The sequence below is a fragment of the Cheilinus undulatus genome, linkage group 23, assembly GCF_018320785.1.
Source record: "Cheilinus undulatus linkage group 23, ASM1832078v1, whole genome shotgun sequence".
Taxonomy (NCBI): Eukaryota; Metazoa; Chordata; class Actinopteri; order Labriformes; family Labridae; genus Cheilinus; species Cheilinus undulatus.
In genome coordinates, this window is record NC_054887.1 from 8,495,355 (window position 1) to 8,523,152 (window position 27,798).

Sequence of the window (27,798 nt, forward strand, 5' to 3'; positions counted from 1 at the left end):
CCTTCCCTCCCCAACACAAACTTCTGGACCTTTATTTGAACAATTAGTTTCTTGTCAATAACATTGCATGTTTTACACTAAAGAGCACACAAATAGTAATTAAGTGATGTTGACACGGAGCGGAGTGGTATATTGGCGTTATTGTAAAGACGGTTAGCGACAAATACGAGAGAAATAGTGCTACTTCGGCCTAAAAGCTAAACTAACGTTAGCAACAGCAGTTGTTTACAATTTTTGTAGCCCTTTCTCTGACCGTTCGTTGTCGTATTTTTATTTTAGCAAATAATACAAAAGGACCTCTGTTTGATGTAAGCCTTTTTTTAAATAGTTACAGTTTTAGCATTTTTAACGCAAGTTTCGTACCTTTTAGTAAAACACGGATGCGCTGGATACAAACATGGAAGTGGCAACCAAAGGTGAGTTCAGTTCTGTTTCTCTTTCAGTAAAACGTCGTTTGTGTCATTGCTGTAAAAATATATCAAACTAACTTCTATCTATACATAATGTAGTTGGAAAGCTAAGTACTACATTTTAACTTCGGTATGACAAACGTTAAAATCAAACGCTGCATTCATACCAGTGTGGCTACCACAACAACAATGGACGTCCTAAGCACCTACTAATGGGTTATTTCTACTTCTTAAATTTCCCCAAACTACAGGCGAAATCCAGCATACTGAGTGCAAGAGTTTGTTCGCAGTTTTCGTTGGCTTTATATTCTCTATGCACCTTTCTTCTGATATAAATGACTTTAAATGTGCTGCTGTTTTTATTAAAATAAAGATTATTCTGCTTTTAAGAATGTGGTATTGAAACAGAATCAACGAACCAAACATTACGGCAACCTTTGTTTAGGTGACCATTAAAGTTCACCAGAAAAATGATAAAATGCATTCATCCTTAAAGACCACAAGATAAAAAAAGAACATTTCAAAGCTTTCCTAACGTTTTTAGTCAACTGTTTGTAGAAGTCAACCTTTTTCTGACAACATTTGGACCATTAATCCATGACCATTGTAGTATTAACTCAACCCTCAGATGTAAATAAAGGTATCACAAAAAGTGGTAGAATATTTCCTTGTTGTAACAATCTTATACCGTTGGAAAGCCTGTTTATTTCCCCTTCAAATGGTGCCATATTTATAAGGAACATGCATGAATCCAGCTTGGATATATTAGCCATTTCCCAAAATATTGACTTTGATGCATTTTTAGTTTTTGTGTAGCATCCGATTTAAGATTTACTGCCCTTTCCAGTCATTAAGGACAAAAACGTCCACTTCCAAAAATGGCAATAAAAAAGTATACATTGATATTTTTTCTGCCTTTTTTGGTCAAATCTTTTGATAAACTTTTGTTCTAATTAAAACAATTGATTATTTAATAATTTTCAGGATTTCAACGCTTTAAATTGCCAGTTTGATTACAGGATCGGATTACATTTTTCTAAAAAACACACAAAACAGTAATTATTTTCCAGAAAACTAATGTTGAGGGGTGTTTTTTTTTTTAAATCAGTCCTCGGTATGTCAAACAATAGCCAAAATATTGACTTTGATGCATTATTAGTTTTTGTGTAGCATCCAACTTAAAATGTAGTGTCCTTTCGAGTCACTTGTGGACAAAAACATCCCATTGACTCCCATTCAAGCCACATTTTTTGATCTTTCATAATCAAACTGGCATTGAAAGGGTTAAAATCTTCAAAATGATTGAATGTTTGGTAGTTTTGAGCACAGCTGAAGTTGTTTAAGAGATTTATGCGACAAAAAGGCAGGAAAAAAATATGAATCTGTTAAGTTTTTATAGCAGATTTTTGGAAGTGGACATTTTTGTCCTTGATGGCTTTAAAAGGTAGTAAATTAAAGTGATGCCTGAGGATTAAGTAAAGGTACTGTACTATATAGCTACTCCAGTAAAATTAAAAAATAGATCATTCAAAGTTTACTCAAAGTACTGAGTAGCTACTTTTAATATCCAAAGGGATTGTGCTGTGAAATATATTCTTTCCTTAATGTGAAATAACAACAAAAGAATAAGAATCTCTGACCATGTTGGTTATTGTAAGGTGTAGCTGAACCTAAAGTAAAATGTAAAAGCTGTTTTGGAGTGAAATGTGGAATCATTCTCCTGTCATGAGCTTCTGGTTGCCATGTGTGGTCAAAACCAAACAACAGGACTGTTTGATTTTGGCAGAAAACTTGGACCTCCTCGTCTTGGCTTTTAGTGCTTAATTTGTTACTCAATATGTGATGCTTTTAAAATTTAGTAAAATCCAGTACTTACCCCAAAATATGCGCAAGTAAAAGTAAAATCACTGATTTAAAAGGTACTCAAAATGTACAGGTACATAAAAAAAGCTAGTCTATGAAAGTAATTTAAGTAAATGCAATTAGTTACTTTCCACCTCTAGACAAAAGACTCAATGTTGGATAATATCGCACAAGCAGAATGTTAGTACTGCAGGTTTTGTGGAATTGCTGACATGTATAAATGTCTTTTCATATCCAAGGAAAGGCCAAACGCAGGCACCTGAATGTGGCGGAGTGTAATGAACTTGGGAGAAGTGCAGAGGGAACTGGTGCCCTCACCCGGCCCAACACAGTTAACCAGACCCAGGGAAACTGCAACCCCAATCGAGGACTTTACCCCAGGACGCCCACCAAGCGATGGAAGTGTGGTAATCTGGAGTTATCCTTCTCTTGCATACATTATACAGATCTAAATCCAGGTGTACACCGTGTGAAAAAAATGGCAATAAAAATGTTTTTGCCTTCTCTCTCTCACAAACACAATCAAAGCATCATGCATGGTTCATGCATTGAAAGTTTATATACGGGTTTTGCAATATATCTTTGGGGGCTTTTACTTCTGGAGACAGAGTTGTCAAGTGTCTGTCAAGTGGAAGGTCTCTGTTGAGCTTTATTCTGAGGTGTATTCAACATCAATGAACAGAATGATAGAGATAGGTAGAGGGATCCTTAATTAACCCAGGGGGAAATTCAAGAACAGGGAATAAAAGGAAAAATTCCATCAATCATGTTAAAAGAGCAGACTCTTAGAGCGACATTTCTTTTCTGTCAGCTGGAAGTCTGCAGGCAGGCCCTTTTCCCTGCTTCATTATTTCTGTAGTTGGGTCAGGCACATCAAACATGCATTTCTGCTGTTTTTATGATTTAAGATACTGTCTGACAGCTTTCAAAGGAAAAATGGCACAAAGTTTGGGATTCTGTTCATAGTTCTGCTCATTTTTTTATTTCAAAGAGATGAGAGATGGAGAGATTTATGTATTTTGTTTTATTGTATTTCAACAAGTTACAAAGATTTTATCAGAGCTGAAGAATTTAACTTCGCACAGCTCCGCTACGACCTCGTTCCAATGGATCCCACTCCAGTCCACATTTCTGACCAGTTTCTTGCAAAGTCAGGTTTAAACGACTGTGAGAGGTCCTTCTCACAGGATAACAAACACCTTTCATCCTCTGTGCGTAAAGGAGAGTCTGCCAAATACGCGGAGAAGTGTGTGCCAGGGTTCATCTCACCGCTGATTTAACCTCTCTCATTGTGAAATTGTAATGCCATACTATCGTGCACTGATTTGATTTACCTTTAGTTCTATTTAATGTTATGAAGAAGTGAAATTGTGACCTTGAACGCTGACGTTTGAACAGAACATCATTTATTAATCCTGTGTCGTTTTTACTTCCAGCTCTTGTCAGACGGTTAAGATTGCTCTCGTCATGGTTAAAAAACTTTTAACTCATCATTGAATCCTGCTCTGGACACAGACTGTCCTATGACATGAGAGCTTGTTTGGTGCACCACTGAAAGGCATCCTAAATTATGCAGGGAGATGGCACAGTTCATGGCGCATAAAGGAGTGCCAGAGGGATTCAGATAGTATAAGGACACGCTGAAGAATGACTGTAGGGGCTCATACGAGTTAAAAAGTCCGGGTTTCATTCAGCAGAAGTGCTTGGAACTCTGATCAGGCTCCAGTTTATATGCTGTGAGCGATAACTGTCCGCTATGAACCTCTCTCTCCCTCTCTCTCTCCTCACTGGGCTCTGTATAGTTAATGTAGCTACTGATCCCAGGTCAGGTGAAATAACTCCGGTGTCAGATCAGGTATCGTATAAATCTCTTGTTATTTTACAGCCAAAAAAATAACACTTATGTAAACTGAGTCATCAACACGTATAAGTTCATCAATGGTGGAGGCTTTGTGTGATGGCGTTGGTGCGTGATGTATCCGTGCCTAGGCCTGGATGCATTGAGCAGTGTGAGTGCAGGCCAAAGGGGGGATGGGGGGGTCAAATGGGCTTCAGCACGGTTGGAATAAGGCATGACACGGATGGCCTAGTGTGAGTATGCCCTTATTATGAGTAAGAAAAATGTATACTAGTCAGGAGCAACCAGGTGAATCATGTGATCCAAAATTTGTGTCTGAATTGCCAGAAATTGCACAGTGTAAACCTAGTTTAAGCATATTTTTCCTAAGTTATTTTTGCTGAGTTTAACTACAATGAGTGTTTTCTTTCTCATCTCCTCAGCGTCTAACTCAGGAAGTCCATCTGGTCAACAGAAAAGCATCAACAGCTTCTTCTCTGTGACAGGAGTCATAAGTTCGAGCCCGCACAAATCCCCTCAGCCCTGCTCATCCACATGCACAAATGGAGTCAATGCAGAACTCTTTCCCAAAATAGAGGACGATGATGATGATGATGAGGATGAAGATGTTAGCCTTTTAGCTGCTCCTATGGCAGCAGAACCTGAATTAGAGGAGTTCGAGGTGGACGATGAAAGCCTGTTAGCTGCAGACATGGGGCTGCAGCCTGACACAAGGCAGAATGTGACTGTGGATTATTTGGAGGGAATGACAGCAGAGATGTTTGGGGATGATGAGGATTTTGATGCTAACATTCACTTTAATGAGGATGAGGAGGAGGTGGAGGCCCTCCCTGACAAACACTTTGGACTTCTGGGAAACAACAAAGTCCTGCAGGAACCCCAGGGCTGCATGGAAGACCTACCAGAGGAGGTGCTGAGGCAGGTACTGAGTCTTGTCTCTGCACAGGACCTGTACCGCAATGCCATCCATGTCTGCCATCGCTGGAAGAACATTATTGAAGATTCCAAGGTTAAACAGGATTTTACTTACTTTTATATCAGAGTTTAGGGATGACTGTTGTTTGTCTGCCTACATTCAATTGGTCTGTGATTTAGAATAAGATAAGGCTTAACAAATTCACGCAGTCCTCAACTTGGATTTCTCTGCAGTTTGTCCCCTTCAAGAAGCAATACTTCCGCTACATGATGATGGAAAAAGAGACTGTGATGGAGATTGTGTCTGTCCTGAAGAAAAGCAACATAACAAAACCAGCACCACCAGAACACAGTATACGAAACCTTGTTGTGTAAGTCTTCTTTCTGAAACAATACTGGTATGAAGTGCTGACATTTTTCCAAGTTTATGAAAATAAAAATCTGACGTATCCGATTGACACAAGTATTCAGACACTGCAAAAAAAACACTCTAAATTTAGCTCACGTTCCTCCCTTTTCTCTGGATTGTTTCTGAAATGTTTCTAAACCTTGATTGGATTAATTGTGATAAATTAAGTTGGTTGGACATAATTTGAAAGGACTCACCTCTCTATAGAAGGCCTCAGAGCTGACAGCTTTAGCTGGAATCAGCTTGATAGAGCTATACAAGAGTCCACTAGGTGGCGGTATGCCCCAATTCAGGTGTAGCTGGTTGATCTCATTCCTCAGCATTCATCTGTTGTTGTGAATGCTTAATGAATCTCAGAACAGATATGAATACGTCATTTAATTACTAAGAGAAAAAAAGAATTTAAACAACTGTAGCATCAGGCTGCAGCATGCTTATACTACTTATTACTCTAAAAAAAATGAAACAAAAGTCCTGTAAATAAAACGTTATATTTAATTGCAGTTGAACTTGATTCCCCCCTTGTTTCTTAGACTGTGCTTATGATGTCTTTTTTTGTGTTTTTTGATCAGTTTAATGGCCCAACACAAGGTTGGAGAGCGGGTCAGGCCGGAGGATGTTCTGGAGTATGTGAAGAAACATCGTCTTTTTCCTCAGGCTGAGGCCTCCATCAGACTACACATTCCTGATATCAAGAAGAGCTTTAACCTTGGCATTGAGGTATGAGTCACATCTAAAAACCCCCTAGTCATAGTATGGAGAAAAATGTAAAATTGAAGTTAAAGTGTGATCCTGAAATCATTTATGTTTGATCTCCAGGGTCCCAATCCGTACGCAGCAATGGCCATCATTCTGCTCCTGAGTGAGAGCGTTGGTGACGTGCAGACCTTGGTGTCTCTTCTCACCGGCTGCATGACATACACCGCCATCACGGAGTACCTCAACCACATGGCCACGATGTTGCTGGCTTTGAGAAGAAGTGGTATCCAGGTTAGTAACAGGTAAGAGCTTTAAGTGACAACACCTTTATTTCCTACAGTAAATTCTTGCCATCCTTCAAACAAGACTTGTATTTCCTGTCCCTCCAGGCTACATTATAACATCTACTACGTACTTCATCTGATGGAGAATGGCCCCTTTTCTGTCAGTTCTGGTCAGAGCGGGTGAGGACTAAAAAGCCAGTTTTCATTAACGATACATCAGAAGAAGAACCAATGACAGAATACACGAGGAGGAAAATCTCTTTAACAGTCATTATTTTATGTTTGGATTCCAGACGGCCTCAGATGCAGCTCACAGGTGAACAGCAGCACATCCTCAGCCACAACATCCAGGCGGATCATGTGGTCAAGATTGTTGCTTTTGCTGGTAAAGTGGCAGCTTTTAATTTATAAAAGAAAGAGTTAGTTGTTTAGGACTGAAAAGTGCCATGATATTTCTTTTAGAAATCTTAATTCGTCCCCAGGGGACAATTAGAAGGTGCATACAGGAGACAGGAAGGCTAGGTTTCCACCAGATGGTCCAGTTTGAATGAGTACGGTAAACCCCAAAATATTTTGTTCCTATGGACACCTGTACCCTCACTTGGTGGATGGACTGTAGAGGGCATCATGTCTCTGCTGTTCCAACCGCTGAGTGGCAGAAATCAGTAAGGAGTAAGCAGTAAACAGGTTTATTTCAGCCGAAATGTGCTGTCATTTTAATAACTAATGTTCACTGTGGTCAGTAAGGATACTCAGCTGATGGAATATGTTTATAGAAATGCTTGGAGCCTTAACAGCACTTTAATAAAGCCACAAGATATTTCTGGGCTACTACAGTAGCTACAAAAACAGTGATGAATCTTATCTAAACCACTACATTCTCTTTCCTCTTACCTTAAAGGAAAATTAAGACCTTAAATTTCAGCAAATCAATGATAGGGTAAAATAATATCTAAGGTGATAGATGTCACAAATTCAATATGTGGCCACATATCAATGTCAACAGTCCAGGAAACAGTGTGGATCTCTGTCAAGTCCAAATATCTCTACTTGAACTGGATATTAGTCTGTTTTTCTCCTGTTTTCATTCACTACTCAGAGCAGACAGCAGTGCCTAACTTTGTTACTTAGCCTGGCTGAGCAGTTCTGTCACACTGAAAGTGATGTCAGTGCTAACTCTTTATTGTGTGTGTAGCTCCACCCTCTTGAGACTTACAGGTAAGATTGGCAGCCCAGTGGAAAGCTGCTGAAAAAGTAGGATGGTACGGGTAAGTTATGTGGGACCCTTTCCAACTTTTGATAATGGAATGCAAATGCCATACCAAACTGAACTGAACCACCTGGTGGACTCAACCTATTTGTTTTATTTTCTAATTCCGCAAATTTGTTTTGTTTTGTTTCATCGATACAAAATTCTGTTACAGGTGTAATGTTTTAAAGATTCATAAAATGCAATTTCATAAGAAGTTTAAGTGTATAAAACATTTGTGTCGTGAGCAGTTTTCAAACTGATGTCTGAAAGTTGAAAACGGTGATAATTTTCTACAGTCTCTTTGTGAGGTGTGGCAGATGGCCTTGTGGTGAAGGTGCACCTCATGAACAATTGCTGCCTGCGTTTGAGTCCAGCCTGTGGCTTTCTTTTTTTTGTAGTTTTTGAGATTTTTTCCTTTATTAGGAGAAGACAGCCAAAGAGAAACAGGAGATATGGGGAGAAAGAGTGTCGGGGAAGACATGCACCAAACAGCGCTGAGATGAGGGACTGATCCCATGACCAGTGCATTGAGGACTCTACCTAGTCAGCTAAACTGGCCCTTGGTCCCCATTCCCCACTCCCTCATCTCTTTTACTGGCTCTATCCACCATCCTATCTGCTTAATAAAGGCAAAAAGACCCAAAATAAATGTTTAAAAAAGATCTTTGCTCTCTGCCACAGGTACAGGAAAGACAACCACGCTGGTAAAGTATGCCGAGCAGCGGCCACACCTCCGCTTCCTGTATGTGGCATTCAACAAATCAGTGGCCACTGAGGCACAGCGGCGCTTTCCACGGAACGTGGACTGCAAGACCGTCCACTCACTCGCCTTCAAAGATGTCGGGAGGATGTGAGTAGGGAGTTAAATCTAAAGCTACTGTGCATTTCCTGTTTTTGCAATAGGGACAGTACTAGTCATTAACTGTTTTTCCCTGTATCTTTATCGTTGTGACAACTCATAACATCCGGTTGTTTGATTCCTGCTCATCACTGATTCATGTCAATTTCACTGCACATATAAACACAAAAACGCTTTGCTTATGTCTTGTTTTAACAAAGGTATCCACTGAGAATTATCAATTTTACACACAGATTTAACTTCTACAGTCTTGAATTTCTCATGGATTGTATCATAGAGGGCCATGTGCAGCTGATATAAACAAAACTTTTTCAAACCATACTTCTGTTTCCCTTTTTCACATTAATCTGTCACTTGGAAATGATTACATCAGTCTTTTTTTAAGTTTTCACACTGAAACTTCATTCCATTAACGCCCCTGTCTCCTTCATCAGCTGTGCATTTAAGCCTGATGTGCAGCCGATCTATCTTAAAAAAGGTAGCTGCAATAATTTGTGAAATTCAATTGCTGTCTGCAATTTGACAAGCTGAATTGCAGGCGACTGCATCAGCAAGCTTGAATCAGTGATGCTCCAGAACTGTTGCATCACATCCAATTTTTTGGGTTCAAAATGTGGGGTTTTTCCATTTCAAATGTCTAAACTAATTTAAAGAAAGACCAGATCTTTGTCCTTGACTCCTTTTAGTAGAGTACACACAGTACTTCAACCATTCCTAACAGTTGTCAATTGCCCAATTTATATAGTTGTAACAGGATGTGTGTTGTTTTGGCTCTTGCCATGACAAGAAAGCTCGTCTAATGTGAGGTTTACGATGTCTGAACTTATCTGAACCCTATAAAGTGATGACATGTAGATTGAATGTCTACAAACTGTTGCCACAGCTTTCTTGAGATAACACAGCTGCCTCTGTTCTTCTTCCAAGCTGTGTTTAGTAAGTCCCTCAGACTGTGTGTTTGTTCAGTACTGTGTAATACAAACATTTGATTAGATGAATGATACTTGATTGGATCTGAAGGAAGTTTAAGTTGCAGCTGTTCCATTACACATACAGCTTAGCAGTTAGGAAAGTTCATAAGGTAAGGAGAGAATTTAGATCAAAAAGTACAGAAAGTATGAACTATCAACGATATATAAAAGTATATAGATATGTACATACACTCACTGGCCACTTTATCAGGTGCACCTTGCTAGTACGGGGTCGGACCCCCTTTAGCCTTCAGGACTGCCTCAGTTCTTCGTGGCATAGTTTCAACAATGTGTTGGAAACATTCCTCAGAGATTTTAGTTCACATTGACATGATAGCATCACACAGTCGCTGCAGATTTGTCGTCTCCCGTTCCAACACATCCTAAAGGTGCTCTATTGGATTGAGATCTAATGACTGTGGAGGCCAGTGAACTTATTGGGATCTTCAACAAACCAGTTTGAGATGATTTGAGCTTTGTGACATGGTGCATTATTCTGCTGGAAGTAGCCATCAGAAGATGATACTCTGTGGTCATAAAGGGATGGACATGGTCTGCGGCAATACTCAGATAGGCTGTTGCGTTTAAACAATGCTCATTTGGTACTAAGGGGCCCAAAGTGTGCCAAGAAAATATCCCCCACACCATTACACCACCACCAGCCTGAACCGCTGATACATGGCTGAATGTTACAGCTGAAATCGAGACTCATCAGACCAGTAAATGTTTGTCTAATCTTCTCTTGTCCATCTTTGGTGAGTTAGTGTGAATTATAGTCTCAGTTTTCTGTTCTAAGCTGACAGGAGTAGCACTCAGTGTGATCTTATGCTACTGCAGCCCATCTGCTTCAAAGTTCAGAGATGGTATTCTGCATACCTTGGTTGTAACAAGTTGTTATTTGAGTTACTGTTGCCTTTCTATCATCTTGAACTAGTCTGCACATTCTCCTCTGACATCAACAAGGCATTTTCATTCACACTGCTGCCACTCACTGGATATTTTCCCTATTTTGGACCATTCTCTGTAAACCCAAGGGATGGTTTTTGTGAAAATCCTAGTGGATCAGCAGTTCCTGAAATTCCCAGACTCTGGCACCAACAACCATGCCACGTTCAAAGTCACTTAAATCCCCCTTCTTCCTCGTTCTGTTGCTCAGTTTGAACTTCAGGAAGTTGTTTTGACCACGTCTACACGCCTAAATGCATCGAGTTGCTGCCATGTGATTCGCTGATAGCCATTTGTGTTAGCAATTGAACAGGTGTACCTAATTAAGTGGCCGATGAGTGTATGAAAGCAATGTGTAACTAATGAAGGACATATGAAAATCAACAGAAAAGACAAGGCAACATGGTGAAAAAGTCAAACAGTTTGTTATGGCAGCAACTACCTTAAATAAATACAGTCATATAAATAATCACAGTGGAGCAAAAAAAGGATATATAATACCACACTGAGGGAATTATCACTACTGAGAACAACAGAGACTAATCTAAATAAATACAGAGGATATTACTGAGGCACAGTGGGAAAATGTGGTAATAAATAGTGGGGATGAAAGAGATGCGTGTGCAGAACTGTTTCAAATTCATCAGATTCACTAACAAGGTTGAAAAGGTTAGCCTTGACAAAGACCTGTTTGGTCAAAACATGTTGGCTTTTTAATGATTTGGCCATTACAATAAAGGATTTTTAGTATTTCCTTACTCATTTGTACTTTTTGTGTGTGGAGTGCCTGGTTTTCTCTTTTTTTTTTTGGACAGTTTTCCCCCTGTTTACCACCAATTTACCAATTTTGGTTTATTATTGAAGCACCTACGTCACACTGGTCAGTCAGCCAACTGCCCCTCTTGTTGTTTACAAATTGGGAAATATACTTGGGTGGATGTAAACAAACACAGATAGCCCACCCAAATCGTCAGTGTGGGAAACACTGAGCTGAATGAAAAGAGGGTCAGTTTTCTATTGAGTCTCTACAGAGCTGGACTGGCTGCTACAGGTCTGCTTGTAGCTCTCAAAAAGGAACATAAGGCTTACTTTGACTCTTCCTGTTAAAAACATTTAACATGTGGTGTACATGTAATCCTGTTTATTAGTTTTTTATTACTTATGATAGAATCAAACAATGTTAAATATTATATGTCTGTTTCTAAAACAAACAGACTATCATGATAATATTCAATATCATGCATCCTCAGTGGTGTTGAAATATATGGATGCGTTGGCTGAGCCATTTAAACTCCAAAATTCTGCTGAGAAATAGGTTTTAAACACTAGATTTAACTAATTGCGTTTCTGTGATCTTGTTTTTACAGCTACCACTCTTGTCAGAAGCTGACCTTTAACCTGAAGCCCTTCGCTCTTAACTCTGCTCTACCTGAAGGCCGCGGTGGCTACAAAAAAGCCAAAGTGGTGGCACTGACTCTCAACGCCTTTATGGCTTCAGCCGACGAGACAATAGATTCCAGTCATGTTCCCCACACTTTCGTGAGCAGGAAGGGCTCCACCAATGAAATAAACCCTTTGGAGATACCGGTGTGTAAATACAACGGGAAGACAATGGTTGTGAACCCTTTGACATGATCTAGTTTTCTGGTCATCGAAGGTGATCTGATCTGCATCTAAGTCATAAGTACAGACAAACACAATGTGCTCTGTGAAGTCTACAGATTTCCTCCTATTGTATCATATTTGATACACAGTTTTGTGAGACCCCTGTCCAATCAACATGATCAGTTATTTCCTTTATTGTGTGTTATGTTATTAAAACCTTTTGTTTACAACCTGATAAACTCACTAAACCACCCCTTACACTCATCCTACCCCTCACATAGTTTGTCCATGTCTATGTGTTCCTGTAAAGCGTCCTTGGGTTTCTTGAAAGGCGCTATATAAATTCAAGATATTATTATTATTATTATTATTATTATTATTATTATTATTATTAAATGATGAAAATGCCCTTTAGTAGATTTTCAATTGCCAGAAATGCCTGATGCATTAAATGTGAAACGAAAAGTATTTATGTGAAATTTTATGGCAATATTTCTTTTTGAGGGATTTTAGTAGAAGGTTTCATAAACACCCCAGTTCCAAAAATAAGAATTATCTGGCTGTGATTTCAGGTTTCAAGCTTTAAAGGGTTAAAATATCCTTTTTGAGAAATTTGTGTTTTCATTTTATACTTTCAATTTTGCTTCTCAAACTATAAATTTTGACTTTTTAATACATACTTTGACCTTAAAAATTCACATTTTAAAAACCTTAAGTCATATTTTATCAATTTGAACTCCCGTCTTTGGCTTTTTAACCCCAAATTTTAACCTTTTTGACCCACAATTTAAAGTTTTATCTCATCCTTTGACCATTTTAAACTCAGAATTTTGACTTTTTTTCTCATATTTGGCTTTTAAAAACATTTTTCAGTTTTAATTTTGTATTTTGACCTTTTGAATTAAGAAATTTTTGATTGCAGGTCTTCTGAGATTTCTTGTTTTTTTTTTTTGAGGCATAGAGGAGCTTGTTGTGGAAACAAACTCAACAAGTTTGAGTGTTTTTATAAGCCGCTGTACCTCTACACCTGGCTCATATCTCACGTAATTGATTGGACTTCAGGTGTGCTAACTCCTGACTCCAATGTGCTCTTTTTAGAGTCCCTGGCCTCAGGGTTCACTTACTATTCCAGCAACACTGTGAGTGTTCAACGGTTGTTTTCAATAAAGACATGAAATGTTGTTATCGTTTGTGTGGTATCTGGTTAAGCACATTGTGTTTGTCTTAACTTGTGACTTTGATGCAGATCAGATCAAATTAGTGTCTTTACTGAAAAGAAACCTGGAGCATGAGCATCATCAAATCATACTTTATTTTTCTGTTCTTTATTGTGAAAATAGTGTTTTGTGGAAGATGCGAAGATGATCTGGAACAAAATGAAGGATCAGAAGGAAAAAAGAAATGAGGCCTTCTACATGACCCATGATGGTATGGCAGCTGTTAATGAGTTACATTTATTTGTGTAAGAGATATGAATATTCAAAGTAATCCTTCACATTTTATATTGGATCTTTTTCTCAGGTTACCTGAAGTTATGGCAGCTCAAAAACCCAAAGCCACGGCTGTCTGACCAATACGACGTCATCTTCATCGATGAGGCCCAGGATTGCACTCCTGGTAAAAATGGCTATAATAACTGTAACACAGTCCTGCTGGATTTTAACAGGAAAATGTATCATTCCTGACATCGTGATGGTGATGTCTTCTGTCTTCTCCAGCCATCATGGACGTGCTTTTGTCTCAGCGCTGTGGGAAAATCCTGGTTGGAGATCCTCATCAGCAGATCTACACCTTTAAAGGAGCCGTCAATGCCCTGCAAATCATTGAGCATACACACATCTACTACCTGACACAGGTAACAGGGGTTAACAGTCTGTATGTTTACACGCACAAGAATGGTCTCACTCTACATGGTGTTAAGCTAGATTCTAGGCTAGATTTGCACCTCTGATGGGCCTGTCCCAAGTCAAGGTTGGTTGCAAGTGATTATTAGTCCAGATAATCCTCTGGTGGGATGTCCAAATGATTATTCTACCTCTCCCTACAGCATCAGTGCTTCACCAGCTTCATAATTTTATAGCTCACAAACACAACTGTACCTTCATGTCAGCTGGCCTAGAGAGATGGGGCTAGGGTCTGGTGCAGGCTTGGAGAACAGCCATCAGGAGGCCAGAGCAGAACCAAGGTTGATGCCAAAAACCAAACCGATCTGTGCTTATGGCAGAGTGGCTAGAGAGAAGCCTTTCCGTAGTGCAAAACACAAGAAAGCCCTTGAAGACTCTCAGACTGAGAAACAAGATTCTCTTGTCTCATTAAACCAAGATTGAACCTTATGGCCTCAATGCTAAAAATGAAGGAAACCAGGCACCGCTCATCACCTGCCCAGTACCATCCCAACAGTGAAGCATGGTGGCGGCAGCATCATGCTGTGGCATTGTTTTTCAGCAGCAGGGACTGGGACACTGGTCAGTAGTGGCTTAGAGACAGCTCTGTGAATGTTCTGGAGTGGCCCAGCTAGAGCCCTGATATAGACTCAATTGAACATCTCTGGAGTGATCTGAAAGTGGCTGTTATGCGAGACAGTCGGACAACCTATTTCACTTAAGCCTGGTTTTCACCTCTGAATGGAATCTACGCTGTAGCCTATGTAGTAGGTTCCCATAGCCCTGAGCTTACACAGAAGCACATAGCCTGGCAGACGCCACCTCAGTGATTTAACTACACTGAAGGACAAGGACCACAAGCCCTGTGACTGGTATGCAGGGTACCACTGGGCAACTGTTAGTCTCTGTGTAACGCCCCAATCATGCACTTACAGTAAGGTAAATGGCTGCCGTCTGCAACCCAGTTTGTCAAACCTACTTAATGACATCTAAAAATATTTTAAGTGTGTTTTTTCATCCGTGTCTCAAAAGATTTTCCCATCCTCTGCCTCAGTTTCTCTGCCGACTTAGCAGCTTTTTTTCTTTGCAGTAGTTGCAGTGTAAACAACAGCTGCTCATTTTTTATCGAAGCCATCTCTTAGTACATTCAGTTCCAGTTGTCGTGGTTTCCTGTTAACAAATAAGCAGAGAATGCGGCAGGACTGGAACAGAAATTGCATTGTCACTAGATGAGTACTGGGAAGCTCAGTGAAACTGTCTCAGGAGAGGAGGAGGACCTGGGTGCAGCTCAAATTTGTTAGTCACTGGGCTACTTTTCCTCTTTCTGACAGGGAGTTTTCAGCAAAAAATTTGCCCCCAGGCTAATCCTACTTTGAGTTGCGTGTCTTGTGGGATTTTTTTTTTTTTAAATCGTAGCTTTTCAACAACACCTTCTGGAGCCATGTCTGGCGATTTTTTTTTGTGTATGGCTTGCATAATCTTTGTGTAACTTTGCATCATATTTTACTGATTACTGCATTTTGTTCTTCCTTTGCAAAGCCAAACCCCTGCCAGATTAGAGACCCAGTACTGTTTTTTTACGGATTCATATTTTCTGTCTCCATTTCAACCTTCCGTTTCTTAATACCACCCACTTGCCTTGGCTGGGTTTTTCGTTTTTTCCGTTCCTTCCTTCCCACTCTTTCTGATACAAAAAAGGAGAAGAGTTTTCTGAATGGGCGGGGGTGTGCTCTGTGCTGCCAGAGAGGCATTTAGGAGACTTTGGGAGAAATGAAAACCTAAGTGAGAACTGTTGAAAGCCGACAAAAGTTGCAATATATTCAGTGTACTCCATGTCAGTGTATCTATGGATAAGGCCCAGTGTTAGTTCATGTAGGATATGGCAGTCATACACCAAGTCATGATTAGCTGATGGCCAGCTGATTTCCCAGCTTCTCCACCCCAGCCTCCTCTTTTGTAGCATAAAGCTTGTTGCACCCTCATATCCAGATTGATGCTACTATGAATTAATTGCTTTTTAACAAATTTGATTGTATTCAGTATGCATTTTCAAAAATGTAGTTATCCATATTGGGGTTTCTAGCCATGCGCTCCCTGGAAAGTAAAAGCATGATGCTTATCTAATCCAGGGAGCATTTTTGGAGCGGAGCCATCCCCGCCAAGTGAAACTGTATATCCACAAAATGATGGCGAGTTCCATTGGGCTGAAGAGGAAAGGACTGTACAGTGTCATCCACTGAAGTTGAAAAGCCTGTTCTGTGATGTGTGGGCTGTAATAGTGCTCATAGCATGGGTAACTTGCACAGCTGTAAAGGCACCATTGACACTGAGTGCTACATACAGGGTTTGGAGCAACATTTTTTCATCCAGACGATGTCTTTTTTAAGACGATGCCAAGCCACATTCTACAGAAGTTACAACAGCATGGCTTCACAGTGAAAGAGTGAGGGTACTATATTGGCCTGCCTGCAGTCCTGACCTCTCTCCCATTGAAGATATGTGGCACATTGTAAAGCACAAAATACAGCAACTAGAACTCCTCACTGTTAAGCGCCTTGAGAGCTACATGAAGCAATTATGGGAACAAATTTTACTTCCCATCCTCCAACATTTCAGTCCCCACAGGGTTGTTTCTGGCAAACATGCTGCTGTCCCAAGTTTGTTGAAGCATATTGCAGGTATCAAATACAGAATGGGTGCACATTTCTAAAAACAGTATTCTATAAGTTTGAACATTAAATATTGTGTCTTTATGTTGTGTTCAGCTAAATGTAGGTTAAAAATGACTTGCAAATCATTGTATTCTTATACATTTACAGAACATCCCAGCTTTTTTGGAATTGGGGTTTGAAGTTTCAGTGTGGACTTTACACCCCAGCTTAATCTAGAGCTTATACATAACTGCTGCATTAGGCCATAGCTGAGCATTGCTGTCTTCATGCTGTGATTCTCAGCTAGACGTTGAAGTTATGCTATTTTTGTTCTTACAGCTGTCATTAATCAGGTTCTACTGGTAAACAATGTGTGATTAAATCTCTCCTTATGTGATTAAATCTCTCCTTAGAGCTTTCGGTTTGGTGCTGAGATTGCCTACGTGGGTGCCACCATCCTCAAAGTTTGCAAATCTGTGCACAAGATTCTAGTGGGAGGAAAGCAAAAAGGTAAAATTAGCAATCCATTTACTTGCACGTGATTTTTTGGTTTTATATTTTTGAAGTTCTCAGTACTGTGGAAACATTTCTGTGAATTGCAGGTGGTGTGTGTGATGAGACTGCTGAAAAAGCTGCAGCAGCTGTAAGACAAGGCATCAGTCATTGTCCAGGGCAGACGGCCATCTTGTCAAGATGCAACCTCACCGTGTTCAACGAAGCCGTCCGACTCACAGACGCAAACTCTCAATGCAGGCTTCACTTCGTAGGAGTGAGTGTGTTTTTGTACCTCAAACAAACAGTCCCGAAGATCTAGCTATTTTAGAAATGAGGAACAGTCTAATGTTTTGAGCTTATATTTTACATTTGCCTTGGTGATTTTTTATAAAACGTTAGGTCAAAGTTATGAGAAGATAAGTCATAATTATGAGATAAATAGTTACAATTTAAGTAGTTATTATGGGATAAAAAATCAAAATAATGAAAAGTAACAATGAGATACATCAAAATCATGACCTATCACATTATTTACTTATCTCATAGTTTCTGTTTTGCATTATTTGAATAACTGTATTGTAAATGTGACTTTTTATCTCATATTTGTGACTTTTAATCTCTAAAATAGGACTTTTTTATTCCCTAATTTCAATTCAAATTGAAATTTCTACTTTTTATTTCATGACTGCAACTATTTAATTACTATTTTTTACTTTTTAACTCAAAACTTTGACTTTTTAATCTCATAACTATGACTTTATCTAATAATATAGGGGGGTTTAATCTATAATTAAGACTTTTCATATAGTAGTTTTGATTTTTATCTCATAATTATGACTTAAAATGTAATTTCAACTTTTTAACTCATAATTTTGACTTTTTATGTAACAACTTTGACTTTCACCCTCTTAATTCTAAGTGAATATTGAATTATTTAGATTTTCATCTTTTTAAATATGACTTAATGTCTTAGAATTTTGACTTTTTATCTTAGAATTTTGAGTGTTTGTCTCATAATTATGAAATATCTCATAATTTATCTTTTTTTTCTCATAATTTTGCCTTTTTTCTAGAAATTTGGACTTTTCTCATAATTTTGACTTTTGTTGCATAGTTTTTACTTTTGGTCTCAGAATTACAAATCAGTCGCTCAGTATTTTGAGTTTTTTTTTCTTAATTTTTACTTTTTGTCTAAGAATTTGGATTTTTTTTGGTCTCAGAATAATTAATTATTCGCTAATTATTTGGACTTTTTACCTCCAAATTTGGATATATCTCATGATTTTGACTTTTAATCTCTTAATCATGACTAAATATCTCATAATTCTGACTTTTTATCTTGTACCTATTATGTTTTATCAAATATTTTTTACTTTTTTTCTCTGACCCATGACTTTGTCATTAGTTTCACTTTTTATCTTGTAATTATGACTACCTTTCTCCCAAATTTGACTTTTAACTCATATATTTGATTTTTTTCAACTTTCTATCTTATAATTTGGACTTTTCAATTCATAATCTTTGTTTTTGATTTCATATTAATGAATTACTTTCTTATAATTTTAACTTTTAATTTCTGTATTATGACTTTATATCACAGTTTTGACTTAAGATTTGTATTTATTTTTTAATGAAATTATCCAACTTATTTATTTGTCTGTGGTGGTAATGGGCTTAAGTAGGAAACGGCTACTCTGACTAACAAAATATAACTGAGTTGGGTCAGCAGATTTGTTACTGTTGGACAGAGCCAGACACACTTTACCCTCCATTTCCAGTCTTTCTACTTAGCAGAATTTACAGTTAGAAATGAACATCAAGAGAAAATGACGGCATTAACAGAGTGTTCTCTGTTAGATGTTGTCAGACTGTCGCATGAAAGCGTCCCAAACCCCTTAAATCTTCATGCTCTTAGAAATCTACCCCTCTCTTTCAGGGAATCCAAAGTATCGGCCTGAGCAGGATCCTGGACATCTGGCACCTGAGTGAAGGAGCCAGAGATGACAGCCAGAGGCCGGGACAACAACCAAAATGTAAGATTCAAACAAATACACCAAGATGTTAGTGTTATATTTATATTTTTGTTTTAAGAGGCTAAAAGTTCTGTGTCCTCAGTCATCAGAGACCCTCTCATTCGTGCCTTTGCTAAGAAAAATAAAAACGGCTTCTTGGCCCTGAAGTGGTACGCCATGCAGACAGAAGACAAGGAGCTGGATGCCAAACTCTCTATTGTAGAAAGACATAGAAACCGTATCCCTGAGCTGGTGAAGCGGCTAGAAGAGTGCCATGAAGATGATTTTAACATTGCAGGTAGGAATAATGTGACTACCTCAAAAATAACACTTCTTATCTGCTTAAACTGCAGTCTAATGTTTATTTATGTGTCCCAGACTTCATACTGGGAACGGTCCACAAGGCTAAAGGTCTGGAGTTTGACACTGTGATGATCACTGACGACTTCACCAAGGTTCCCTCTTCAAGACACAACCTTCACCACTACAACAACTTCTCATTTGGTGCGTTTCTTTTTTGAAGGAACCAGAGCTAAATTCCAAGTGTGGTTGCAAAGTGTCTCGATAATTATGTCTATGTGATATTTCAGAATACTCTCTGAATGCACTTTAGGTTACTGATCTCATTGACTGCAATTAATCTGTATCTGCAGGGAAAAACCCAGTCAACCCTTACTCTCCTGGTAGACTCTTTTCCGTGCTATACGGAACAAACTCAATGTGTTTCCTTCCCTTATCGTAGTTACTCCTCTACACAATGATGGAAAGTTAAATCTCAAAGGATGAGTGGAGGAAAAGACCTTCTTTGTTTCAGATTTCTTGAAACAGCTCTTAGTCAAACAGAAAAAGCTTAAGGGGACTGTTTTGATTGTATGATCAGTAACTAACAATACAAAGTAAAATGTTTAAATATTTCCTGTTCAGATGATGTTGAGAATGATGAGTGGAACCTGCTGTATGTTGCGGTGACTCGAGCCAGAACCTCACTGATCATCACGAAGAACATCCGCCGCATTCTCACACTGGCAGGGGTAAGGCATAATCTCCCAGACTGCATTGCTCTTTATCTCTAAAGAATGCAGTTGAACCTTTTTAGAACATCACGGATTGTTGGTGTTAAAAATGTTGTCTCCCAACTACAAGTAGCCTCGCCCACAGAATTGTCTGGGCCCCTGACAAACCCAGAGAGAGGGCCCTCCCCAGTTGTGATTTATTGTTGATAACAGTGCATGTGTGCTGCATCAGTAGCATTGGTGCTCGCATCCTGGCTAACAGTTATACTTCATATTTGAGCTGAAAAGTGTGACAAGTTGTTATTGGCTCTGATGTTGAAATGACTTATTCGTGCTACTCTTCAACCCCTTTATTAACACTTTTCACCAAGTTTCCACCTATTTTTCCCCCTTTTTGTCCTATTTGACAAAAAATTTCTGCCCCTTTGAAGCAGTTTCTTAGTTTTAATCACTTTACATAATTTTGCCCCTTTTGCCTTCTTTGACCATTTTTTTCCTCTTTCATCCAATTTTAGCAACTTTGTACCCACTTCTCCCCATTTTCCTACTCATTTTTTTTCCCTGTTTGACCAATTTTTTTCACCTTTAAACAATTTATGCCAATTCTAATCACTTTCCGCCATTTCTAACTAATTTTTACCCTGTTCTTTTTCTGCCTTTTTTTAAAACCCTTTTTGCCACTTTTCACCACTTTCCCGCCAATTTTGCGCCCCCTTTTGCCTTTCTTGACTATTTTTTCCACTTTTCAACAGCTTTCCACCATTTTCCTACCCATTTTTGTCACTTTTTTTGACGCATTTGTGCATCTTTGAACCCATCTGTGCCACTTTTCGCCATTTTCAATCCATTTTTACTTTCCTTATCCTTGGTGCTTCTTTAAACCCATTTAAGCCACTTTTTAAGCACTTTTTTTTACCATTTCCCCACTTAATTTTCCCCTTTTTGCCTTTCTTGACCATTTTTTAATCACTTTTATCCAATTTTAACTATTTTTTAAATCTTTTCCTACTCATATTTGGTCATTTTTTTCCTTTTTTGACTCTTTTTGATTTTACATTCAGTTTATACCTTTACTGACCCTCGTTGACTCTTTTATTTCATTTAGGCCCTTTCTTTTTAACCAATTTTTTGCCACACTTTAATGCTTATTACCATTTTCCCTCCCTTTTTGCCCCTTTTTGTCTTTCTTGGCCCATTTTTGTGTCTTTTAACACATTTTAGCCATTTTTCACCATTTTTTTAATATCTTTCTTGACCCATTTTTGCCCCCCCTCCCAACTATTTCAGTATTTTTTCCCTCAAAGTTATTTGATTCCCTGGCATCCTGACGTGCACACCATGGCTCGGATATGAAGTCTGATATTACTTTGCAAATATTTTGGTCAGTTTGCCCATGGACATAGTAATTAGGCTATAATGTTTTACAGCAGCAATAAACTTTGATAACAGTGGTTATCATTCAGGTTAGAAAGAAAATATGGTTATCACAGCTTTACTTAACAATGGACCATGATTTTCCTGACTCCCTTCCTTCCCAGAAACTTATCCCCTTTATCCCCTGCTATAGATAATGGTCAACATATGAGTAGTAATATGATGAAAGGATGGAGTGAAAGCAATTCTAACCTTCAGGGTGAGATAATGCCAATCTTAAACCTTATACCTAGCACCTAGAAGGTGTAAAATACAGCTGTCATGGTGAATATCCTTATCTGACTTCTTTTACAGTTTCTAAACTTTCATAGCCATGCAGCTTCATTCAGCCTGGTTGAGACAAAGTGCATTAAAATACCATTGACCTGGTTGCCAACAAGTTCCATATGTCGTCCTCTCATCTCAAAGCCTCAGTGGTCTCTAAAGTTAATCAGACAAAGCTGGAGTCGTGAAAAGAAGAAGCAGATGTGTTGAATTTTGGAACCACAAGAAAGGCAGCAGCTAGGAGGCAGCAACAACTGCACTGAAACTGAATTTGTGTACACTTCTCAGTTTCCTGTTCTCTTTTTTTGTCTTTTGGGTGGTACAAGTCATAAAAAAGTTGCTTTGTGAAGGAAAAAAACACAGTGCTTCTATAAATGCATTTAAGTGGGACTTAAGTGATAAACTAATATCCTTTTCATGCACAATTAGAATAACAAACTCCTCTCTTTGCCCACATCATTACCCTACTGAACAGAAGCATTGCTGGGTGTGTTGTGACTTAATTATTTAAGGGCGTCTTTAGCATTCAGAAACTCAACTTTGAAGCTGAGTGCTTTTCTTGATAAAACATTTATAAGGCCACATTCTGCTTCTGTTTTTCTCACATCAGAGTTCATCTTTTACTTTATCACCTAATTATTAACTCCTTGTCTCCTCCAGGAATACTTCCTGAAGTCGGACATGCCAGATTCACTGATAAAGGAAGGCCAGGCTCTCCCATGCTGTGTCCAGAACTGTCCCAACTGCACCACACCCGGTGCAGCATTCATCATGAGCAAACAAGAGATGAAATGTGTAAGAAATTGTCACACAAAGCAGTGTCACACCTACAAAACAGTAATGTTTCAAATGTCTGTGGTCCAGCAGAGTACTAACCTTATTTCTAAAGCACCTTTAGGAACAAGAGTCTAATATGTGGTTTAAAAATAAGCAATTCTTCATTAAACAAAAAAATGAACTGAAACTTCACAGTCAGCCACAACAAGACAAGAAGGAGACAGACAGTCAATGAGGGAAAACCCAGAAGTCAAAAATTTAATGACTAATAATGGTGACAGTTCCTGTCTAAAACCACTCGATAACCTCATGAAATTCTTAGTAAGTGAATATACTTAAAAAACACTTTTACAGCTTTACAGCTTTACACTAATAGCCTCCACACAAAATGGCCCTGTCTACCACTGGTTCAGCTCTTTGTCAGAATGAGAATGAAACTGCATGCAGTAGATGATGGCTCATCTCTGCGCAGTCAAAAAAAGATGTACCGGAAAAAAGCTGTCAAACTTTATATATATATATATATATATATGATATTTTACTCTGATTTTTCTCTGATATTCTTAACTAGTCGATGCAAATGACAGTGAGTATAGTTTTTAATTCATCAACTGTTGGAGCATAATTCAAATTTTACTGAACTAACCTCCCAATGAATACCATTTTTTTTCTTTCAAAAATAAAAAACTGAAAATGCACAGTTCCAAATTATTATGCACAACAGAGTTTCAAAACATTTTATAGGTTGTAAAGAACTGTTAAATTTGTAGCATTATGAGGTCATATTTACTGAAATCAAAGCTATTTCAATCATAAACATCTTAACAGGCAAACTTACATGTTAACAGAGGACCCCTTCTTTATTATCACCCTAACAATTCTTGCATCCATTGAACTTGTGAGTTTTTGGAGAATTTCTGCTTGAATGTCTTTGCAAGATGCCAGAATATTCTCCCAGAGCTGCTGTTTTGATGTGAACTGCGTCCCACCCTCATAGATCTTTAGCTTGAGGATGCTCCAAAGGTTCTCAACAGGGTTGAGGTCAGGGGATGATTGGGGCCACACCATGAGTTTCTCTCCTTTTATACCCATAGCAGCCAATGACACAGATTCTTTGCATGTATTTAGATAACAGCTACATCCCAAAATGCTTAAAACTACACTGCGTGCACAATTATTAGGCAAGTGAGTATTTTGATATTATCTTCATTTTTATGCACATTTTCCAACTCAAAGCTCTATAAACTGGAATGCTTATTGGAATGAAGCATTATCAGGTGGTGTTTATCTGTCTAATGAGGGAGGGAGTGGCCTAAAGTGTTCACCACCCTATATCGCGGTGTGCAGAATTATTAGGCAGCCTCTCAACCTCAGACAAAATGGGCCAAAAAAGAGATTTAACAGACACTGAAACATCAAAAATTGTAAAATCCCTTTCAGAGGGATGCAGCACACTTGAAATAGCAAAGCTATTGAAACGTGATCACCGAACAATCAGAAGTTTTGTTGGAAATATCCATCAAGGTCGCAAGAAACGTGTGGAGAATAAAAGATGGAAATTAACTGCTAAAGACCTAAGAAGAATTAAATGTGAGGTTATCAGAAACCCTTTATCATCCAGCGCTGCCATATTCCAGAACTGCAGCCTGCCTAGAGTGTCCAGAAGTACGAGGTGTTCAGTGCTCAGAGATGTGGCCAAGGTAAGGAAACCTGAAATTAGACCACCACTGAACAATACCCACAAGTTGGGCCAAGACTGGGCCAAGAAATACTTGAAGACAGATTTTTCAAAGGTTTTGTGGACAGATGAAATGAGAGTGAGTCTTGATGGACCAGATGGATGGGCCCATGGCTGGATCACTAATGGGCACAGAGCTCCACTTCGAGTCAGACGACAGCAAGGTGGAGGTGGGGTACTGGTGTGGGCAGCTGTTATCAAAGATGAATTAGTTGGACCTTTTCATGTTGAGGATGGACTTAAAATCAACTCTCAAAACTACTGCCAGTTCTTGGAAGATAGTTTCTTCAAGCAGTGGTACAAGAAAAAGTCTGCATCATTCAAGAAGGCCATGATTTTTATGCAGGACAATGCTCCATCACATGCATCAAAGTACTCCACCGCATGGCTGGCCAGCAAAGGCCTTAAAGGTGGCATATTAATGACATGGCCCCCTTCCTCGCCTGACTTAAACCCAATTGAGAACTTGTGGGCCATCTTGAAACGTGAAATGTACAGTGGAGGAAGACAATAAAGCACGTTGAACAGCATTTGGGAGGCTGTGGTTGCTGCTGCACATAAAGTTGATTGTCAGCAGATCAAAAAACTAACAGATTCCATGGATGGAAGGCTCATGAAGGTTATTGAAAAGAAGTGTGGCTATACTGATTACTGAATATTTGTTTTTAAAGTCTAAAGTGTTTATATGTTAATTTTCAGATGTTTTTCTGTTATTCTTGCTATAATAAATGAAAATTAACAAGTGAGATGGGGAAATTATTATTTTTTTATTTAATTGCCTATATATGCCTAATAATTCTGCACACCGCGATATAGGGTGGTGATCACTTTAGGCCACTCCCTCCCTCTTTAGACAGATAAACATCACCTGATAATGCTTCATTCCAATAAGAATTCCAGTTTATAGAGCTTTGAGTTGGAAAATGTGCATAAAAATGAAGATAGTGACAAAATACTCATTTGCCTAATAATTCTGCACGCGGTGTAGGTCAAAGAAATTACAGTATAAATAAGGATATGTGTGTCTAAGGATACAAGGATGTGTGAATTGTTGGCAGTATGAAATATTCACATCAAGTATCATTACAGAAAATAATGCCTTAAAAATAGCAATACTTCCCTTCCTACACTATCTTACTTGCTTATTTTTCCCCCCCATTGTTTGCTTTCATATCGACGCTTTTCACTACTGTCTAGTGATGATGACCACTTAACATGGTGAGGTTTAATTAAAAATAAACAAGAAGGTAGCCTTAAAGGCACAACATTCATAATAAACCTGTTATCTAAATTTATTTGTCCTCTAACAATAGGTTTACAGTTCATGCAATATGGTGCTGCATTGTTCAGCTCTATACTGTCACAACTTCTACTCTCTCCCCAGCACTAGCAAGATCAATCAAGAGAAATTTATTTTTTTATTTTTATTTTTTTTTAAATAAATAAGCCTTTAATTAAAGGATAGTGCCAGCTGAACGCTCTGTCATTACACTGACTATTTGCTGTGACGGGCCATGCGTGAAAAACTAGTGAAGCAGAGATGAATGAAACAGGCCTTGATAAAAACACTCAGGGTTTGTTTGAGGCAGCACGCCTCTTAAACACTGTAAACCTTTGCCCCGTTTTTCCTCTACAGTAGGTCACATCCCCGTCATCCTGTCAGAAATTCTGCTCACGCTCCTCACATAGAGGGTTATTCATGATGTAAGGGAATGACTTTCAGCTCCAATTTATACTGTGCCACAAATAAGAAGAGTGGCCACAAGTCTCAAATCTCCAAGTCCATGTGGAGTCTGAAGCCTGAGAGGCGAGTTAAAGTTCAGTTTAAAGTTGCATATTCATGCCTGGCACATGCTCTTGCACACGCATACCTCTCCCTCTCCCAGTCTCTCATCACACCAATGTAAGGACATGAAAAAACTGTGTAGCACAGACCTATCCTTGTAGCATGTGGGACACTGTACAGCCCTGCCTTTGAAATAGTTTATCCAAAACGTTTCACATTTCATCCAGACTTGCTGATCTGACTGCCACACAGAGAAGTGTGATTTGTCACTCCACAGAACACATTTCCACTGCTCCAGAGTCCAGTATCAGTGTTGGATCACAAATGTTTGAAAATGAAGGCTGCATGGCTTGGTGCTTGATTTTACACACATGCGGAAACCTCACCGACAGAGAGCTGCATTGTATGCATACTTTTCATACATGTGCAAAGCAGCTGAAGCCGTACACTCCATTGCTGTCTGTGATTTGAAATCCATTTGCTGTTGTGTGATGTGGATCCTGCACCTCTAATAGCTCCAAGTATCTGCAGTGAAGAAGCTCTTAGCTTTTATGTCCATTAACTCTGATGATTAAAGTTGTTGTTCTTGTAGAGACGAGGAAGAGCACCTTAAGAAATTATTAACAAGGTTGCATGCCGGTATGTTGTTCAAAATGTTTTGTTGCTTCCAATCCATCACTTGTAACGCTCCCACATCTTTTGCAGTGCAGCTAACAAAACTTAGTTTGGTTTCATTTACCTTCTCTGTGAACATGAGCTTTGCAGATATTGCTTGTAATTGTAGTAGATGTTGCAGCAGCATGTCTGAATTACATCAGCTTTTGTGGTTAGTTTTCTTTATTAGCTCTGCCAAGAAAAATGCACAGGCCTACAGGAAAACTGTTTTAGTACACGCACATGCTTGCCATTGACAAAAAGTGGCATAGAAGTGAACTGTACACCTCAAGCTGTGATGAATCAGATCGAATGTTGGGACAGTTGTACCAAAAATAAAATCATGCATGTTTTGAGTTTTCATGAGTTTTTGTCTGCACACATTATAAAAGCAGATGTCATACCCAAAGACATGCTCTTACAGTGTTTAATATTCCCGTTTCTTCATTTTCCAGACCGACGGTGTGTCTGCAGGTGGCCCGTTGTGCGAGAGGTGCGTGTGGACCCGCATTGGACCCATCGCCTACCTCATGACAGACGACGTGCACTCGATGGCTGAAATCCCCCAAATGTTTGTGCGTCCACGGGACCACTTACTGATGCTCCTGGCACTTTTCTAATATTTGTCTTTGCGGCCCTAAAAAGACCCCACTTGTCTTTCAGTGAAGGACAAGGACCTTGACCCCTCATCTGAAAGGGCTAAGCAGGACATGAAAAGTCAGAAGTAATAATAGATGTTCAGTCATCTTTAGACAATGAGAAAAGATGTTGGTAGTTTTATAATCCTGTATATATTTTTAATTATTTTTTCCTTTTGACATTGAAGGCATTTAATCCTGCATTACCCACTTGGGGCTCTTAAAATAGGACAGTTGTCTGCTCTGTGACTGTGAGTCGAGGGTTGAGGTTTGTGAGTGTAACTGTGTGATGCTTCTTTGTATTAAAAAAAAGAGTACTAATTCCAGACATTTTAATTTTACTGAATAACACTTTTGTATTCTCCTTTCACACAGATCTCATCTTG

The 27,798-nt window shown here is 38.8% G+C and overlaps 1 protein-coding gene across 1 annotated transcript; it reads left to right on the plus strand.

Moving 5' to 3' along the window:
• On the plus strand, nucleotides 1-27,735 carry fbxo18 (F-box DNA helicase 1). Its single transcript, XM_041781187.1, has 21 exons — nucleotides 1-416; nucleotides 2,513-2,680; nucleotides 4,554-5,140; nucleotides 5,281-5,417; nucleotides 6,028-6,175; nucleotides 6,275-6,456; nucleotides 6,544-6,618; nucleotides 6,732-6,823; nucleotides 8,372-8,540; nucleotides 11,830-12,049; nucleotides 13,408-13,495; nucleotides 13,589-13,684; nucleotides 13,786-13,922; nucleotides 17,015-17,111; nucleotides 17,204-17,370; nucleotides 19,033-19,129; nucleotides 19,212-19,406; nucleotides 19,487-19,612; nucleotides 20,033-20,139; nucleotides 22,480-22,614; nucleotides 27,230-27,735. The coding sequence occupies exons 1-21, from the start codon at nucleotides 398-400 to the stop codon at nucleotides 27,392-27,394; spliced, it is 3,207 nt and encodes a 1,068-aa protein (XP_041637121.1). The 5' UTR covers nucleotides 1-397; the 3' UTR covers nucleotides 27,395-27,735.
• The last annotated feature ends 63 nt before the right edge of the window (nucleotides 27,736-27,798 follow it).